This window comes from Cynocephalus volans, chromosome 16, assembly GCF_027409185.1.
Source record: "Cynocephalus volans isolate mCynVol1 chromosome 16, mCynVol1.pri, whole genome shotgun sequence".
In the NCBI taxonomy this organism is placed as follows: domain Eukaryota; kingdom Metazoa; phylum Chordata; class Mammalia; order Dermoptera; family Cynocephalidae; genus Cynocephalus; species Cynocephalus volans.
The window spans coordinates 41964236-41982302 of record NC_084475.1 but is presented as its reverse complement, the minus strand read 5'-3'; the positions used below and the strand labels follow the sequence as shown (position 1 = coordinate 41982302).

General features: G+C 40.8%; 1 protein-coding gene across 3 annotated transcripts in view; it reads left to right on the top strand.

Moving 5' to 3' along the window:
• TJP2 (tight junction protein 2) overlaps nt 1-18067 on the top strand; it is a 72858-nt gene that overhangs the window by 20604 nt on the left and 34187 nt on the right. For all 3 annotated transcript variants that reach the window (XM_063080323.1, XM_063080321.1, XM_063080322.1), the window contains exons 2-4: nt 13334-13387; nt 15572-15696; nt 16857-16959. In XM_063080323.1, coding sequence (XP_062936393.1) covers nt 13334-13387; nt 15572-15696; nt 16857-16959 — 282 coding nt within the window. The remainder of the gene's footprint in view (nt 1-13333; nt 13388-15571; nt 15697-16856; nt 16960-18067) is intronic.

Below are 18067 nucleotides of genomic sequence, written 5' to 3'. Positions count from 1 at the left end.
TATTTCCATATGTGAAAAAGGGAGGAACCGTATAGGGTTTTTGGAGGATGAATAGACAATAGCCATAAAGCGCTTAGCACAGTGTCTGGCGTTGTTGTTAACATTCAGTCAATGATGATGTGTTTCAGGCTCCCTTTTCCATGTGTGTTCACAAGGGCACAGCCCGAAGGGAACTTGTGCACATGTACCTAAAACTGGCTTTTGAAAGAGCCAGAGATATATCTGATCCGACTCTCTTCCTACACCCTCTCCTTACCAAGTCACTGCAGAAGAGTTACTGAGCTGGAATGACTGGACCCAGGCCAGCTGCTTGGAAAGAGCCATTGTACATGTTAAGATGTTCTGAGTTGTTGGAGTGATTGGATCTATGGCTGGTCTGGTGCTCAAGCACCAACAGCCATGGGATTTTTGTTTGTTTGTTTGAAGGCCAGGGACCAGTCACCAATAGGTTTTGAAGGACACAATAGGTGTAGAGTGGGAGAAACAAGGTTCTTCAGTGGAAAGGATATGGGCTTAATAGCCACACTGACCTGGTTGGAATATCTCCTCTAACATCTTTTACTTGTATGACCTCAACCAAGTTACTTTACTTCTCTAACTTCAGTCTTCTTTCTGTAAGATGCGTCTAATAATTAGTCTAATCATTATGGTATTGATAATAGCTAAAATTGAGTGTTTACTGTGTGCCAGGCACTTCCTTGAGTTCTGTATATGCATTGTCTGATTAAATTATCACAACAACCCTAGAGAGGTGGGCCTTGTTACTGCCCCAGCTTTACAAACGGGGAAACTGAAGCAAGGAGAAGTTAAATAGCTTGTCCGAGGTAAGTGATGGAGCATGGATTTGAATCCCTGCTTTCTGACCACAGAATCTGACGCGCTGTTTTATATGTAGATACATGTATATTTAAAACAGCTACATCGTGATATAATTCACATACCATACAATAAAAGTGTGCAGTTGGTGGTTTTAGTATATTCGCAGTGTTGTGCAACCAATCAGCACAGTCAATTTTAGAACATTTTCATCATCCCAAAAGGAAACCCCATATCCATTAGTAGTTACTTCCCATTTCCCCTAAACCCCAGTAACCCTAGGCATCCACTAATCTACTTTCAGCCTCCGGATTTGCCTCTTTTGGACATTTCCTATAAATAGAATCATAAAGTATTTGTCATTTTGCATCTAGCTTCTTTTACTTATAATTTTTTCAAGGTTTGTCCATGTTGTAGCATGCATCAGTACTTCTTTCCTTTTTGTTGATGAATAATACAGACTGAGTATCCCTAATTCGAAGATTCAAAATCTGAAATGCTCCAAAGTCTGAAACTTTTTGAGCACCAACAGACGTTCAAAGTACCTACTCACTGGAGTGCTTCAGATTTTGGATTTTCAGATTAGGTATGCTCAACCGCTGTGTATAATGCAAATATTACAAAATCCAAAACATTTCTGGTCCTAGGCATTTCTGATAAGGGATACTCATTTTGCTTACCCAGTCATCAGTTGGTGGATATTTGGGCTGTTTCCTCTTTTGCTATTATAAATAATGCCCTTATGAACATTTGTGTAAAGTTTTTATGTGGACATATACAAGCAGTCTTCAAAAAGTTCATGGAACAATCCGTATTATCTTTTAAGTCTATTTTTCTACAGACTTTTTGAAGTACGCTCATGTTTTCAGTTCTCTTGGGTTCTATGATGAGTTCTTAATGCTCTTTGGAGAGAAAGAAAATAGGCCATTCTTACATGGGAGTGGTCACCTCACATTGCTGCTGTAGTATCAGTGATGGGACCCTTTCTCGAGAATGCTTGTTCTGTGATGGGCATTGCGCGAGGCTCTTACAAGCACTCTTTTTATTCAGTCCTCGCAATTCTAATAAGATAGGCATCTTGAGCCCTGTTTTACAGATAAGGCATGTGAGCCTTACCAACTGAACTGCTCCAGGTCACAGAGCTTGCACCCGGGTGTGTGTAATGGCTACAGAGCTCATGCCACCGTGTTAAGTGGGCACCATTTATGATGACTCCACCTCCCACTGGAAGGTTTACTGGTCTGGATTTTACAGAGAGCTTTCATGGGAATTTGCCTCATTTCACCTTGTGGAATGGGTGATGATATCCTTGTTTTTCCCAAGCAGCAGTGGAATTGAGTGGGTGCCTGAGCTCATGGGTGAGTTGAGGGGCAGAGTCTTGGCTAGAAGTCTGTTCTTGGAGTCTAAGTTCAATGCTCTTTGCATTTCAGCACAACTGCTTTCAAAACTAGTTTGTGCCCCTAGGCATACTGTCATCCTCTCCTGATTCCTTATTGTTTATTTAAATGTTCACTGAAAATTTACCTTAGGTAAATAAAAAGGGTACTTTTCAGGAGTAGATCTGGGATCTAATTACATTAATTCTGATGACCTAGCAGAAACCAATCTTTAAACTTCCATATGCAGCTTTTTTCTTTAAACTTGGTCGTACCCAGGCTGTGTCCATTGGGAGGTGTGTGCTGTGAGCACAGTTGTGTACACTGGTCTTAACTGTTCATTGTCAGTGGTCAGTAGGTTGTAAAGGGAGGGTGAGGAGCTGGTGATAACGTTCTAATCACGTTTGAAAGTGAAATACTTGTGGAATAAATGATAAAAGAGTTTCATTTGTAAACCAAACATTACATAAAGGGTCATTTAGTTCACTGTCTGTCTTCAACCAAGAAGGACTTAACTCTGAAGAGGCCATAGGTCCCTGAAGCTAAGGCCTTGGTTTATAATGTTAAAAGTTACTCATTTTAGGAAGAGCAAGAGCTCATTTTCTGCCTTCTCTGGGAAAAAGCAATTCCTGTTCTTATTTGACAGGTGTTTCAAAATTGTATCTGGTGAGCAGAATTTTGAATAAATTCTTGACAACAATTAAAATAAGACTGATTTCCTGGGGAAAGGAAAGGGAACCACAAAAGTTCCATTCTAGCTGAAGGTAGGTAGGCTGTGGTTTACCCACCCACCCTAGGCTAGCTAGTTAATTATGCACACTCTCTCTTTCTAAGGGTTTGAGTTGCTTTCTCAAATGATGTAGGAGACATAAAAATACCAGAGGAAAACCTCATTCAGAAAGACCATTTATTGGCTGGTGTTCTCCCAATAACACCTGCTGTTTGGAGCCTGCAGGGAGCCTCGATGATGATTTTAGTTAGTGCTCCTCCTGTCTTCTTGCTTTGTTCCTCTCTCTTTTCCTTCTTCCCAGCTATCCACCTAACATTGATTAAGGGCTCAGTGTGTGGAAAGCACACGTGCCATTCTGCATGTAGAAAAGGAATCAGATCTGGAGTCAGACACCAGCTTCAAATCCCATCTCTGACAGTGTTGAGCTGTGTCAGCTCTCTGGCCTCAGCTTCACTGTTTGTGAAATGGGGACATTCATAGCCAATTCACAGGGTCGTGGACATTCCGTGAAAAATTGTACAGCAAGCTCTCGGTGCAGTGCCCTGCAGGGTTTTAATGGCTTCCTTCCTTTCCAGTTCTCATAACCATCTCGTCTCCCATTTCCAGGGCGGGTACATGTTTTAAGGCTCCCAAGCTGCAGACTGAGATACTTTGACATGTCTGTCCATACTGAGAATGTAGACTCCCATGTGTGTTATTAAACAGTTTGCTACCCAGCCACACTGTGTACTTGCAGTGTCTTGAACACACCCTGCAGGTTATCCCTCCTGGCTCTGAACGTGCTGTTCCACTATGTAGAACTCCTGTCCACCCCTCCCAGCCCCCCACCTAACAAGTTAGTCATCCTTCAGCACTGAGCTCATATGGAACCCACGTGGGAGTGGTTGGCACACCTCCTTCCACCCCAGACCTCCCATCCCCAGTTAATACCTACTGCCTGTGCCATCAATTTCACGTTTTCTGTACTTGCTGTTACCTCATCGCTCACTCTGCCTCAGCCCCACGTGACCTTTTTTATTTTGTGACCATACTAAGCTTGTTTCCTGCTTCAGGGCTTTTGCACCTACTGGTCCCTCTCCCTAGAGAGCTATTTAGATTTTCTTACAATTAATTCTTTCCAGTCTCACATCCCCTGGCACTTACTGCTACCTGAGATTGTAATATAGATTTACTTGTTTTATTTGTGTGTTTCCTCTGTTAAAACCCTCCCCATGAGGGAAGGACTTTGGCATATGTCCCTCAGCATCTGCAGCAGTGTCTGATGCATCATAGGTACTCAGAGAATGCTTGTTGAATGAAGGCCCTTGTGTATTCATCCACTATCATACTTGCACTGAAGTTGTAATTACTTGTTTTCCTGTCCACTGGACTGTGACTGCCTTAGGGTAAGGACCTAGGGTAATTTGTTTTTCAATGCACAGGACTGACTGTATGGTTGCTGTTCAGTACATGTTTTTGAATGTACGAATATGGAAATCAGGAATCATTGAGAAGGTACATCACTAACCTCTTGAGATCTTCTCAGGAAGGCAACTGTCTAACACAAAATGATCTAGTGATGCCACTGGTAGAACAAGTGCTGGTCACAACTGGCTGCAGTGGTTCTGGTGTTCTGATGGCCATTCTCTACAATCCCCTCCCCCTTTTCTTAGTCAGAGTCTTTGCCCTGTGCTATTCTTGGGCCCTGAACAATGCCGCCCCCCCCCCCCCCCAAATCCTGTTCTTTCTTCAAACCGCATCTCAATGTCCCGTCCTCACCAAAACCCTGCCTGGACCACCTGACTACATCAGGTGCTGGCTCTCACAGAGCTTCCTGAGGGCAGTGCTGTCTGTTTCTGTTTTGCTCTTCATTTGATCTTCAGAGCACACTGCACTTGGTAAGCATTTGTTGAATGAATGAGTGAAGAATTATTAATGATGGCATATTTGTGACTCATGCTTATAATAGCATTATTCACAGTAGCCAAGAGGTGGAAGTAACCTCAGTGTCCATTGGTGATGAACAGATAAACAAAATGAGGTCTATTCATAAGTGGAATATTTTTCAGCCTTGAAAAGGGAGGAAATTCTGACACATGCTACACTATACGTGAACCTTGAGGACATTATGCTATGTGAAGTAAGCCATTCACAGAAACACAAATACAGTATGATTCCACTTATATGAGGAAGCTGAAGTTGTCAAATTCACAGAAACAGGAAGTAGAATGTTAGTTGCGAGGGGTTTGGGGATGGGGTAGGTAGTTGTTGTTTAGTGGATACAGAGTTTCAGTTGTGCAAGATGAAAAGAGTCCTGAGGATTGGTTGCACAATAATGTGAACACGCTAACAGAAGGCCCTCTAGATCCATGGGTTCCAGATCTGTAGATTCAACTAACGGATCAAAAATATTTGGGAAATTAAATTTCATCTGTACTGAACATATACAGAATTTTTGTTTCTTGTCATTATTTTACAAAGAATACAGGAAAACAACTATTCACTGAGCATTTTCATTGTATTAGGTATTATAAGTCATCTAGACTTTATTTAAAGTGTATGGGAGGATTCATTTAGGTTAAATGCAAGTATTGTTTCATTCTTTATCAGGGACTTGAGCATCTGCAGATTTTGGTGTCCATTGGAGATCCTGGAACCAATCCCCCATGGATACGGATGAACAACTGTACTTAAAAATGGTTAAGATAGTAAATTTTATATTGTGTGTTTTTAAGCACAATTTAAAAAAAAATTAGTGTTGCCAGAAACAATGACTTCTTGAAATCGCTATAGAAGAACGGAATTCTTAAATTTTAGAGTGCCTGTGACTTCTGAGCAGTGTGGGCAAATTTATGTGTAAATTTAAGGGAGAGGATTTCTTTCCTTCCAAGGGTAAGCTCAAGTGTTTTCCTAAGGGCTGTCAAGAGTAAAGGGATGAGCGGCCTGAACCGTCCCCGGGTCGGCTGGATTCTCACTCTTTTCTGACTAGGTCCAGCGAGCCCCTGGGCTGAGCCTGGCTGGTGTGTGTGGAGCCTGCAGGTGTTTGCACAGTCTGGGTCAAGGCCTGGGCCGGCTCAGCTCTAAGGGTCCTCCCTTGTGCCCTCTGCCCTTGCAGTGTAAGATTTTGAAACAAAATTTCCTTGATTCCTGATCCTGTTTCTCTGTTATACCACTTATGCAGAACTATACTGAGAATTTGTTCTCATAGAATCCTAGGGAAGGACATCAGTATTTGCAAATGTCTATTCAGTGTCAGTGCTCTGTAACGGACACCCCGTTTCCTGCTGACGCTGGCCCTCTCCATTTTATGAAGGATAGGCATATTCAAGGCCCCACAGCTAAGTGACAAAACAGGGTTGCACCCCAGATCCTGTGACTTTAAAACTCACTTTCTTGCCTCTGCTTCAAGTTGCTTCCAATGTAGTTGGTCTCCATCTCATGGTCCAAATTTATATACATCCCGGTCAGTCTCAAACAAATCAAACGGCAAAGTCTTCATTTGCAAACTGCTTGGTCCAGCCCATTGGTATACGCAGGGTCTTCAAAAAGTTCATGGAAAGATTTGTGTTATTTAAAATTCCATTTTTTCCACGAACTTTTTGAGTACCCTTGTATAACATACACGATGGTAGCAAGAATGACCACGGACTCCCCAAGACTATGCTTCCGAAATCCCTACCCCAGCTCTCAAAGCCCTGTCATCCCATAAAAATCGTTTCTAGATGTTCACAAACCTAAAGTTTGCTTTTGCTTTTCTTACCCCCCCCCCCCGCCCCCCTCCACAAGTGGAAAAGATAAAGAAACAGATAGCAGGGCTCTTAGTTATTCTTTTATCTGCTACATTTACAGAAAGGTTAGAGAGAGGAGAGAACTTTGCTGAGCAAGCGTTTTGTCCAGAGCTAGGTCTGAGCTGCACCAGCTGCCCAAGTGCCTTATCTTCCCCGAGTTATCTCCAAGGATATGAAACATTTTCGTGTGTGTGTGTGTGTGTGTGTGTGTGTGTGTGTGTGTGTGTGTGTGTGTGTGTGTCTGTGTCTGTGTGTGTCTGTGTGTGTGTGTGTGTGTGTGTCTGTGTGTGTGTGTCTGTGTGTGTGTTTATGGGAGGGTCTATATAATAAGTACTTCTGTAAAGATTCCTTTCTATAGTAATTGCTCTAAAATGTCCCATTTACTTAGTAATTACTACTTTGACACTGAATCATTTTATATGCCTAAAAGAAGTATCTACTTCAATGCTCTAGTTCCCTGGCAGGAAGAGAGGGAGGGAAAGAAAGCAAGCTGTTAAAATGTTACAAATCTGGACTGCATTCTTTTTTCCTCACAAGAGGTGCTTTTCAAAGCGATTGTCCTCTCTGTTGTATGGATGTGTCACTGTGCGAGATGACAACAGGATTTGCTGGGAATGTGGGCCACTATTGTATCCGCCTTACGTAACCACGTGGAGTGATGGCAGTGGGAGCAGCGGGGAGGTGGGCAGTGGCCTGGCCCGTTCACCTCCAGAGGCCGCCATGAAGACCGCTCAGGTCCTCCAGAGGGTGTGGATCCAGGCTGTTAAAATGTTGGGGAGATTGAAAGGCCGTGTGAGTCCTTCCATAAGCTCTCCCCCTTTTCTTTCCCAACCTTTCTGTGCGAGAAGGGAGGGAGAAGCAAAAACTCTCTCACAGTGACTCCTTTATCCTCGGATTTATTTGTGCTTCTGGCAGCTTTCAGTAACAAATTGTGCAATTTGTAGATTGTAGTCATTGGTGGGTTTTTGAAATGCTTATCTTATTTTCAGAGACCTGTGTGAAGTTGATAGCCTCTCACTGGGTTTATGGATCGAAGGCTGCAGTTTCCCATGTGTTGGGAATCCGCAAGCTTGGTTTTGCTGCCAGGGGGTAGCTTACCATGTTACTGCCTTGTATGTTTGTTTGTATTTGAGAGTTTTTTATTTGGGGGTAAATTTTTGCTTTCTTATGTCTAGGCTTCAAAATTGTAGGAAAAGATGTGTTTCACGTGTTCTTCTTTCATCTTATAGTTTGAGCATTTGTAGTACTGTCACATGTATGAGTGCTTACTTTTATGGCTTTGGACTTTTATTAAGCACATCCCTGTGGGCAGCTTTCATTTAATCTTTCGTTTTAGCAGTGGCCTTATCATAGCTATGGGAAGCAGCAGTTTTTGGACATAGAACCTAAAAGTTGCCTGGTTCGGGGGGTTTTTGGTCAGTGAAGACTTTGGTATCTGCTTTGTGACTGGTTTTTAACACATTCCCATGTTCTTTATGTGAAATATATAGGATTTTTATCTATTTGGCCAAGGTTTTTCAAAGGAAAGAAGCTTTATAAAAAGTAGAGGATTTTTTAAAAAGTAAATAAATAAATAACTATTTGCTTTAGTCCCTTTCTCTACTTTCTTCACACAGATACCTGACTAAGGTTAACACAAAGCTTTCTGTTTATTTTTTAATTTTATTTTTCAATTGACAGTAATAATTGTATGTATTTATGGGGCACAGAGTAATATTTTTGATACATGTATATACTGTCAGGCTAATTAGTGTATCCATCTCCACAAACATTTATTGTTTCCCTGTGATGAGAACATTTGAACCCCTCTCTTCTACCCATTTGAAAATATATTGTAAATTATTGTTAATTACAGACACCTAGCACTACTGTAGAATACTAGAATTTATTCTGCCTCTCTATCTAACTGTAATTCTGTATCCATTAACCAGTCTCTCCTTATCCCCACTTCCCCTACCCACCCTAGTCTCTAGTAACCTCAATTCTATGCTCTACTTCTACGAGCTCACCTTTTTTTTTAGCTTCCACATGTGAGAACATGCAGTATTTATCTTTCTGTGACAAAGCTTTTTATTTATGGTAGAAAAAATTAGCTCACTTTGAGCTTTTCACGGGGTGTAGGAATGACTCATTATAATATGGAGGGGGTTGTCATAAACACTACTTACATGACAAGTAAAAGAGATAAGGAGAAATGAGGAAAAGGACCTTGAAGACGCTCCTGATGGATGCAGTGTTGACCCTCAGGTTGAAGTGGTGACTTGGAGTCTTCTGAACCCTGCTGCCCACCCCCACCACCACACCTGCATATCCACCTGCTCCCGACACTTGTCTTTCTTTGCCGTCCTTGCACCTATCAAAGTGCTGGTACCTGCCTTCGCCCCCCCCACCCACCTTGCCTCCCTTCCAGTCGAAATTATTACACTCTCTTCTGCTCTTCCACTTTGCAAAATCAGAACTGCCTTAAACACTTTGGTATGAGGAATACCATTTGGTATTAGGCCCTTGGCCAGAAATCAAGTACCTCTTGGAGTTTACTCCCCGCCTCCCTGTTTATTTAACTAATGAAATGTTTGGTACTCATAAAAGAATTAAGTTTCTAAATCATGAAGCATAATGATTAAACAAATGCCTTAAGCCTGTCACACACATCCAGAGACCCTCACCAAGACGAAACACAAGGCCCTCTGTGTTCCTCCCCCTCATTCCTCTGGCTCCTTCCCCGGTCACCGCAGCCTGAACTGCGTTTCCCTTCCTTCTCTTTATAGTTTCAGCACACACATACACATACACACACACATACACATACATATGTATCTCTAAACAAAACATTTGTTGGCTTTTTAAAATTGTACTAAAAAATACATAACTTAAAATATACCATCTTAACCATCTATAAGTATATAGTTCAGTAGTGTTAATTATATGCACACTGTTGTCAAACATTTGCTTTTTGAACTATATAAAAATGATATCACACTCTACAGATTCTTCTGGGATGTTTTTCATTCAACATTATGTTGGAGATGCATTTGCATTGAGGTGGTGTGTGTGATTGTGATTTGTTTTTTTGTGTATAGTATAATACTGTATTTTAATGAGTATCACTATTTATTTGTCCATTCTGCTCTTGATAGATATTTGGGTTGTTTCTAGGTTTTGACTGTTGAGAACATTGCTGCTGTGAATACTCTGTATGTGTATCCTTGTGTACATATTCATACGTTTCTCTAGGGCCTCTGCTCAGGACAGGAATCACTACGTTGTGGAATATGCTTACCTTTAACTCTGACATTTGTGTGCTCTTCCTATGGCCTTGCATGTAAAGCTCCCCACATGCTAAGCAGCTACTTCTGGCATTTGTGCAGAGGAAGTCTGAATATTGATAGCAAGTCTGATCTGTGCACTGCCAAGCACTGGTTGAGTGGGGCCAGAGCCCGGTGGCCCACTTTGAATGGCCTGAGCTCAGCTCTCTGCTAAGCCACTGCATGCTGGCAGACTGTCCCTGGGATGTTCTGAGGAATACATGGTATTAAGTGAGGTGCTCTATGTTTCTGAAAAGATAATATATAAATAAGGCAGGGAAGACACTCAATGCTTTGCTCTTTGGGGTACACTAGTGGTTAGTTGGTAAACTCTACCATGGGCTTTGGCTGTTTTATTCACTGACATATTTGAAGTACCACAAACCACATGCTTGGCACATCGTGGGTGCTCAGTAAATATTTTTGCATGAATGAAGGGTTTTCTGTGAGACTTGCAAGAAGTCACAGCTCTGTGGACTCAGTACATGTAGTTATAATGTATTTTTAAAGCTCAAAGGAACTGTTAAAATTTATTTTTACTTCCATTTCCCCATCTTTGAAATGAAGATTTTATATTTATCATTTACATTTACATTATTTATATTACAAATTTAAAACATATTTTTTAACATTATTTTAAGTAGTTAATGGTTAATGTCACAACCTGTTAGCCATAGGTAAGAAGGCTCCTAGATTCTGATGAGTTTCATATCAAGTTATGAGGTCTTTGGGCACCAGGCAAGTCAATAACAATTTCTGAATGATTAGAAATGTGACTTAGCCCTATCACTGGTGGTAGAGGTGAGAGATTAATCTTCTCTCTTTGACAGATTTAATTTAAATTACCCTTGCAGGCAACACAGGAATACTTAAAGACAGTATCATCTCATTATGGAAGGACTGTGAATTTTGAAAGCCAGGTTTATTCTATGTAAGCAACATTTTGTGCTCGCTTCGGCAGCACATATACTATGTAAGCAACTTTTTAAAAAGCAAAATTTTGTAGCAACTTATTTGTCCAGCTAAAGGATAAAAATTTTAAATCCAAAACTTTAAAAAAAGAATTTGCAGTTTTCATTTTAAAAATAAATATGTATTCTGAAAGTAATGTACTTATGAAACTATTTTCTGTAATACAAGCTCTGGGACATTTAAAGTTTTTTGGTATTCTTTCATTCTTTCCTCTATTTGCTTATATAAATGTATATTTATGAAAGTAAGAGCAAACAATGATGTATTATATCTCGAATTCCCCCCCCATATCAGACATTTAAATATAGATTGCTAACCAATCTCCTATTGGACATTTCATTGGTTTTCTATTTAAGAAATAAGTGATTGTAAACACTTACATGTGGCTGATATTTCCAATATTTACAGTCTTTGCTTCTTCAGTTTATGTTTCATTTAACTCTCATGGTGATGTATGTGTATTTAAATTGTGAACTCATGTTACCTAGATACTTATCTGGGGGACTCTCTGAAGCCTGTGTTTAAGTGTGTTCCCTGCAGAGGATCTGCATTTGCCTCTATGTACCTGGTGGCACTACTGATGCAGAACCACTTTCAGCCTGGGTGTTTTTAGGGGGTATGATCACATCCACAAGATGACTTCCAGTCCCAAACCTGTGTGAGTACAGGGAGATATTTTTCATTATTTCCACTCTACCCAGAGCCAAGGATGAGGAAAGCCAGCAACCCCGTTGTCTCTGTGTGTGTGGTGGTATTTTTTCCTCTGATTCATCCACTCAGACCTGATCTCCCACCCTGTTTGGATCCTACAGTTTATCTCTTTCTCCAGCCTCCTATTTAAATGCCTGCTTCAGTGCTGGCTTATCTCTGTAGCTTTGAGCTTTCTGGGCATATCTAACCTTCTCAAAGGCAATCTGTGTGCAATGGATTTTTTTTTTTTTTAATGACACCACTATTTTTAGGGTTTTTCTAGGCATCTATTTTGGAATATTGTCAGAAACAGAAGTCCCAATGATGTATTTATGCAGGTATTTTCATCTGCCTAGCAATACTGATGGAGAAAAAGCCAAAAGATCTCACAGATTACCCAATTGGGCACACCCTGGGATAAGGCCAATGATTTCTTTAGACATAAACAGGCAGAAAACTTGCCTAGGAGGCCACCTTTGATAGGAGGAGAAGGGAAGTGGTTAAAAAAAAAAATGTGTGTGTGTGTATGTGTGTGTATATATATATATATACATATATATGTATATATATATCTGTTTGAAACTAGATTTTTTTTAAAGGGGGTTTATTTTTTTTTATTGAATCATAATTGATTATACATATTTTTGTGATTCAATCTTGACATATGTGGATCAAATCAATATTACTAGTATGTATGTTGTTACAAATTGTACTTATTCTTTATGCCCCTTGTCCAATCTCTCCCTGTCCCCCTCTCACTCCTCTTCCCACCACTGATAACCCTAGATTTCTTTTCTCCCTCTGAAAGAGTAGTGGTTACTCTTTTGATTTGTTGCCTAGATGATCTGCCCAATACTGAGAGGTGTGTTCAGTTCCCCCAGTATTATCATAGAGCAGATGCTGCTTCTGTCACTCTGGAGTGGGCTTTGTAGGAAATGACATCCTCTTCTTTTCTCTGGTCTCTGCTGGTGACTCTCCTTGTGTCAAGCGCACTCCAGTGGCTGGTGGACCATGTGTTTGGTGGTTGTGACATCTAGCCACTTTTGTGGCAGCTGTGGTTACTGTGGTGCCTGTGGTGGGCCACCCACATGGAGGTGATGTTGTTTTTTTTCTTTTGTTTTTTTTTTGTCTTTTTTCGTGACTGGTAAGGGGATCGCAACCCTTGGCTTGGTGTCGCCTGCACCACGCTCAACCAGTGAACGCACTGGCCATCCCTATATAGGATCCGAACCCGCGGTGGGAGCGCCGCACTCTCCCGAGTGCACCACGGGGCCGGCCCAAGGAGGTGATGTTTTTGCCATGCTCCTTGGCGCTGGCGGTGTGCCTGGTTGTGGGATGGGGGGTCCAGTCCCTGGCTCCAAGCTAAAAGGGTTTTTATGATAATATTATTTTGGAGTGGTGATAATAAAAGGGTTCAGCACTTAACAAACATTTCATTCTTTTTCGATTCTGTTTCTCACTGTGTATCACACTAATTTTCTAGTATTGTTAAGACTGCCATTTCACTGAAGGAGTGTGTTCGAAAATAGGTAACATCATGTTCCAAAAAAATAACTCTTTTTGGTATGTGAAAGTTTGAGCTGGACTCTATATTGAGGCATTATGAATTATAGTTTTATGTGTAGCATTGAAATGTTTGTGGTTTTAATCCAATTGGTTTTGCTTGTTTTAAAACAGGCCCCAGGCATGGAAGAGCTGATATGGGAACAGTACACTGTGACCCTACAAAAGGTGAGTCCTGCACATTCATATCTTCTACAGTCATGTTCTTGTCTTTACAGATCATGACTATTGTTTATTTTTGTCCACACACAGTTTGGGTTTTTCCCTCCTTGAGGTGGATGATGCATTGTAGGTACTAACTGGCAATAATTACCATGTTAACAAAGATTTGCATTCTATTATATTTTTTAAGGTCTGCATAACATAGAACATCTTAGAGGTTATTTAGTGCATTCACATCTCTCCAAACAGAACAAGTTGTGAAAGAGAGAAAAGGAGGGGAAGAATGAGAATAACACGTTCTGCTTAGGGACATTGAGGTAGCTTTTCCAACTTCTGTAATTTTAATTATAACGTATATACCTTGTAACTTCCTCAGTGAGTTTTAAGTCCAAACTAAATTTGCAAAGATTGGCTTAGGAATTGGGAGACATGGGTTCTAGTCCTTGTCCCACTCCTAATTAAGAGGCGCCAAATTAATCACATTAAAATTTCTGCACGCGTCCTCCCATGGGATTGAAAATAGAACTAATACCACATGTAAATATATTTTACTTAATTTAAAAAATCATTTCACAGATATTACCTATCTTATACATATAGCTTCTAAATCCATGGAATCAGGCCCATAATCCATGCTTAATAAATATGAAGGTACTTCAGAAGGTTCATGGCAAGATTTGTATTATCTTCAATTATATATTTCCACGAACTTTTTGTAGTACCCTCATCCATGTGAGCTACATTCCTTCTTGTTCTGACAGCAAAGTTCAAGGTAGGCACAATAGGTGTTAGCCCTTCTCTAAGCAAGCGTAGCAGCTGAGCCTGTAGGTCATTTGTGTGAGGCTGAGCTGGACTAGAACTGCTTTCATAGTCCGGATTCATACTCCATCAAGCTGCCTTTGTGTCAGCACCGCTGTGATTTTCCTGGGCCCCTCAGGGATCTTCTTCCTGCTCAGAATTCCTCCAGTTTGGCACTTCCTAGAGGGATTGTAAATTCCTCTAAGAGAGAGTTTTTTTTTTTTTGAGCCTCAGAACTATGAGCTTTGAGCCCTGTCTTCAGTGAAAATTTGGTTCCTGAATTAAACGTTCATTGAATTAATCCAGGTAGGGGAAATGTTGCTGGGTCAGTGCCCAGGTGCCCAGGTGATTCTGGATCAGTAATCACAATTTCTTCAGTTGAGAGGTTTTGCCTGTTTGTCTTTTTTTTTAACTCTAGTCATCTTTCTGACTCTCTGTGCCTTCTCCACCACCATTTCATATACTCCTTCAGTTGTGAACCCCAAATTGACAAAGGTGAGAGGCTTTTTAGGCTTGGTATAGATGAGAGGGCTGCCCGTAAAAACCAGGTGCCAGGTGATGGCACTGCCAAATTCAGTCATATGATTAATAAACAGCCCAACCTGTTGTGAGTTTGTAATTATTTGTAATCAGTCAGCATAGTGGGCTCCACATGGGAACTTTGGGGGGGGGGGTTCTTTTATTCTGAGTAGATTTTTACATAATCAAGCCCTGATTTAGGACTATACTTGTACAGTCACATACACCCATATCATCTGGTCGAAACTGGGCTGTGTTTAGGATTATGTAGTATCTGAGTTCACTGTTCTGTTATGCATTGCTAGAGCGATCATGGTATGTCTCATCTTATATGCATGTAGAAAAGGGTTTAATGCTTTGCTCTCTCCAAGTCTCAACACTAATTTTATGTTCAGATTTTATCTTTAATTCACTTGCTTCTTTTTCACCTGTGTTGAAATGCAATTACCAACTGATATAATTTGAAGTTAAAGGTATACTTTAAACACAGAGTTTTGGCACAGATTCAGCTTTTACTGATGATGTTCTAGCTCAGGCCAGCATAATGCAAACAGGTACGATTGGTGCCTCAGACAGCACGTTCCTGTTTGGACGGAAGACATTATTTCCCACCCCTGCCAGCTACGAGTGATAACTCCAGCCCGTACTGTCAATCTTTTCCAGCTTTCACAGGCTGTTTCTTTCAGATAAGGAATTTCCCTTTATAACCTTGTCAGCTGGGTATGATTTGTTTCTCATTCATTTCTGTAAGCCCATCTGTTCTTGGGCTGTCCTGGTTATTGATTCGACCTTTATTTTATTGAGTGCTTGTAATAAATCCTGAAAGCCACTTATGGAAGGATTTTTCACTTTTCTCCCAACTCTAATGAACAGGATTCCAAAAGAGGATTTGGAATTGCAGTGTCTGGAGGCCGAGACAACCCCCACTTTGAAAATGGAGAAACGTCGATCGTCATTTCTGATGTGCTCCCTGGCGGGCCCGCCGATGGGCTGCTTCAGTGAGTGTCCTTTCTCCCCTCCCCCTGCCCCTGCCAGCACCACAGGTTGGCCCTAGACAGGGTGCTTTGGGTGGTGTACACTTTTTAATGTTAAAAAAAAAAAAAAAAGAACTTTTATAGAACATTTGAAAAGTCTTCAAGTGGGAATTGAGGCCATGAACACATCGTGTTTAACAATCCCCAAACCTTCGGGAACATCCAGACTTTGAAGGGAGGAGGGTGGTTGTTTCCACGGCAATATAGTTATAAACATCATTCCTAGGTTTAGGAATCATTTCTGAACATGGAGATTAAAATTGGCATGTTCCTCCCCCCAACCCCTCATGCTTACCCAACACTGTTTATATTTGTTTTAATTCATATACTTTGAGAATTTAATGTGGAGACGTTGGCTAAGTGATGATCTTATTTGTACGAGGAATGTGGAAATTAGGAATATTTGCTACAGGAAAACACAATTTTTCCAACTGCCAGCCTTCTGGCCTGAAGAGATAATGCCGTTTTAAAAGATGGATGCATGCCTGGGTCGCTTCAGGGTAATTTCTTAGAGTGGACTCTAAAGTGGCTGCATTGGCCAGATGGCAGAAAAGTTTAGGTTCTTTTGGCAACTAAAGTCTCCATGATCCTATCAAAGTTAGTAGTCTTTCGTATGGAGCAATGTAAAATTTTAAAATAATTTTTGGGATGAACTGAAGTAATAGTATTCTGTGATCTCATAATTTCTTTAAGACTCTGAGGCAAGCTCTTGACCTCTTTCCCTCCAAAAAAGCACAAACGAATATGCACCTACTTTGGGGGAGTGTTTGTAGACTTTCTAAAGCCCACCATACACCTCGGGTAATGGGGGACTGATACAGAAATTCCTTTTGGGGTGCAGACCTCGCCACCACCTCACGTGCCTCCTGGAGTGACCCTGTGGGTAGGGAGGGCAGGCCTCTTTCTCCCCTGGTGGTTTTCATTAGACACTCCTAGAATTGAGCTGTGTGGCCTCAGTTTCTTTCCTGAAGAACTCAGACTGAATTATTGAGCCCTAGGAGCCCTCAGACACTGAGCCCTTTAACAAGCATTTCAGGGTGATTTGCTGCTTTTGTTCCTAAATAAACGATTTACAATGGATAGATGGGACTTTTTCAGGACCCGTTTTTGTTTCTTGTTTACAGGGAAAACGACAGGGTGGTCATGGTTAACGGCACTCCCATGGAGGATGTGCTCCATTCGTTTGCAGTTCAGCAGCTAAGAAAAAGTGGGAAGATTGCGGCCATTGTAAGTACCTGGTTGGCTTTAAGGTCGCCTTCGTAGTATTTTGTTTTTATGCCCAGAAGAAAAGGGCAACTTGCTTTTAAGCATTTGACAGAGTTACGTAACCTAGAGACCACTCCTTGGATCCTCAGTACTTTTGGAGTGTGACATTGTGGGTGATGGGAAGATGTGTGTATGTTCCCCCTGCCTTTTCTCGTCTTTCTCCTAAGGCCAATGATTCCCTTATCTGAGTGAGTTTGCCTTAGGAACCAGAGTAAGCCATTATTCCCTAAGAAAATTAGCTAGAGGGGAGGGAGAAGGGAGGGAGGTTTTGGTGATGGGGAGCATTAATCAGCTACAATGTATATCGACAAAATAAAATTAAAAAAATAAAAATAAAAATAAATAAATAAATAAATAAATAAATAAAAAGAAAATTAGCTAGATTGAGAACACTAGAAAAATATTATTAATTTAGAAAAAAGTTTTTAGCTCAAAAACTACGTAAAGACCCAAACAAGTTCTGTTATATCTTCACAGACTAAATTTCTTAGAGGATGGTGGCAGTCTGTCCCATTCATTGATTTAGTCACTTCCTCATTCATTCAGCAAACACTGGCCAAGAATCAACCATGAGCCATATGCTCCCAGGCCCTAAGCCAGTCTGTGCTGCAAGGAGTGTTCCCTTCAGTGGGGCAGGTGGAGACACAAAGTGAGAATTGTGACAAAGTGTGTTTAAGGGCAATGCTAGGGGGGATGTACAAATGCCAGGTATATGGCATTTTTTTTCAACTTTATATTATGAAGATTTTCAAACAAAAAGAAAAATTGAAAGATTAGTATAATAAATATCTTCTAAAATGTTACTATTCTGCCATCTTTACTTGATCACTCTCTGTGTTTATAAACACTCAGATGTATTTTTGATGAACCATTTGAAGGAAAGTTGCAAGTATCATGACAGTGCAATCCAACTTACTTCAGCATGAATCTCCTAAGAATGACACTTTTCTACGTAATTATAATACTATTATTATGTCTAAGAAAGCTAATAACAACTAATAGCCAGTTCATATCTTAAGATGTCTTTGATACTTTGTTTTCTTCCCCATCCAGGAGTCAAAGTTCACTC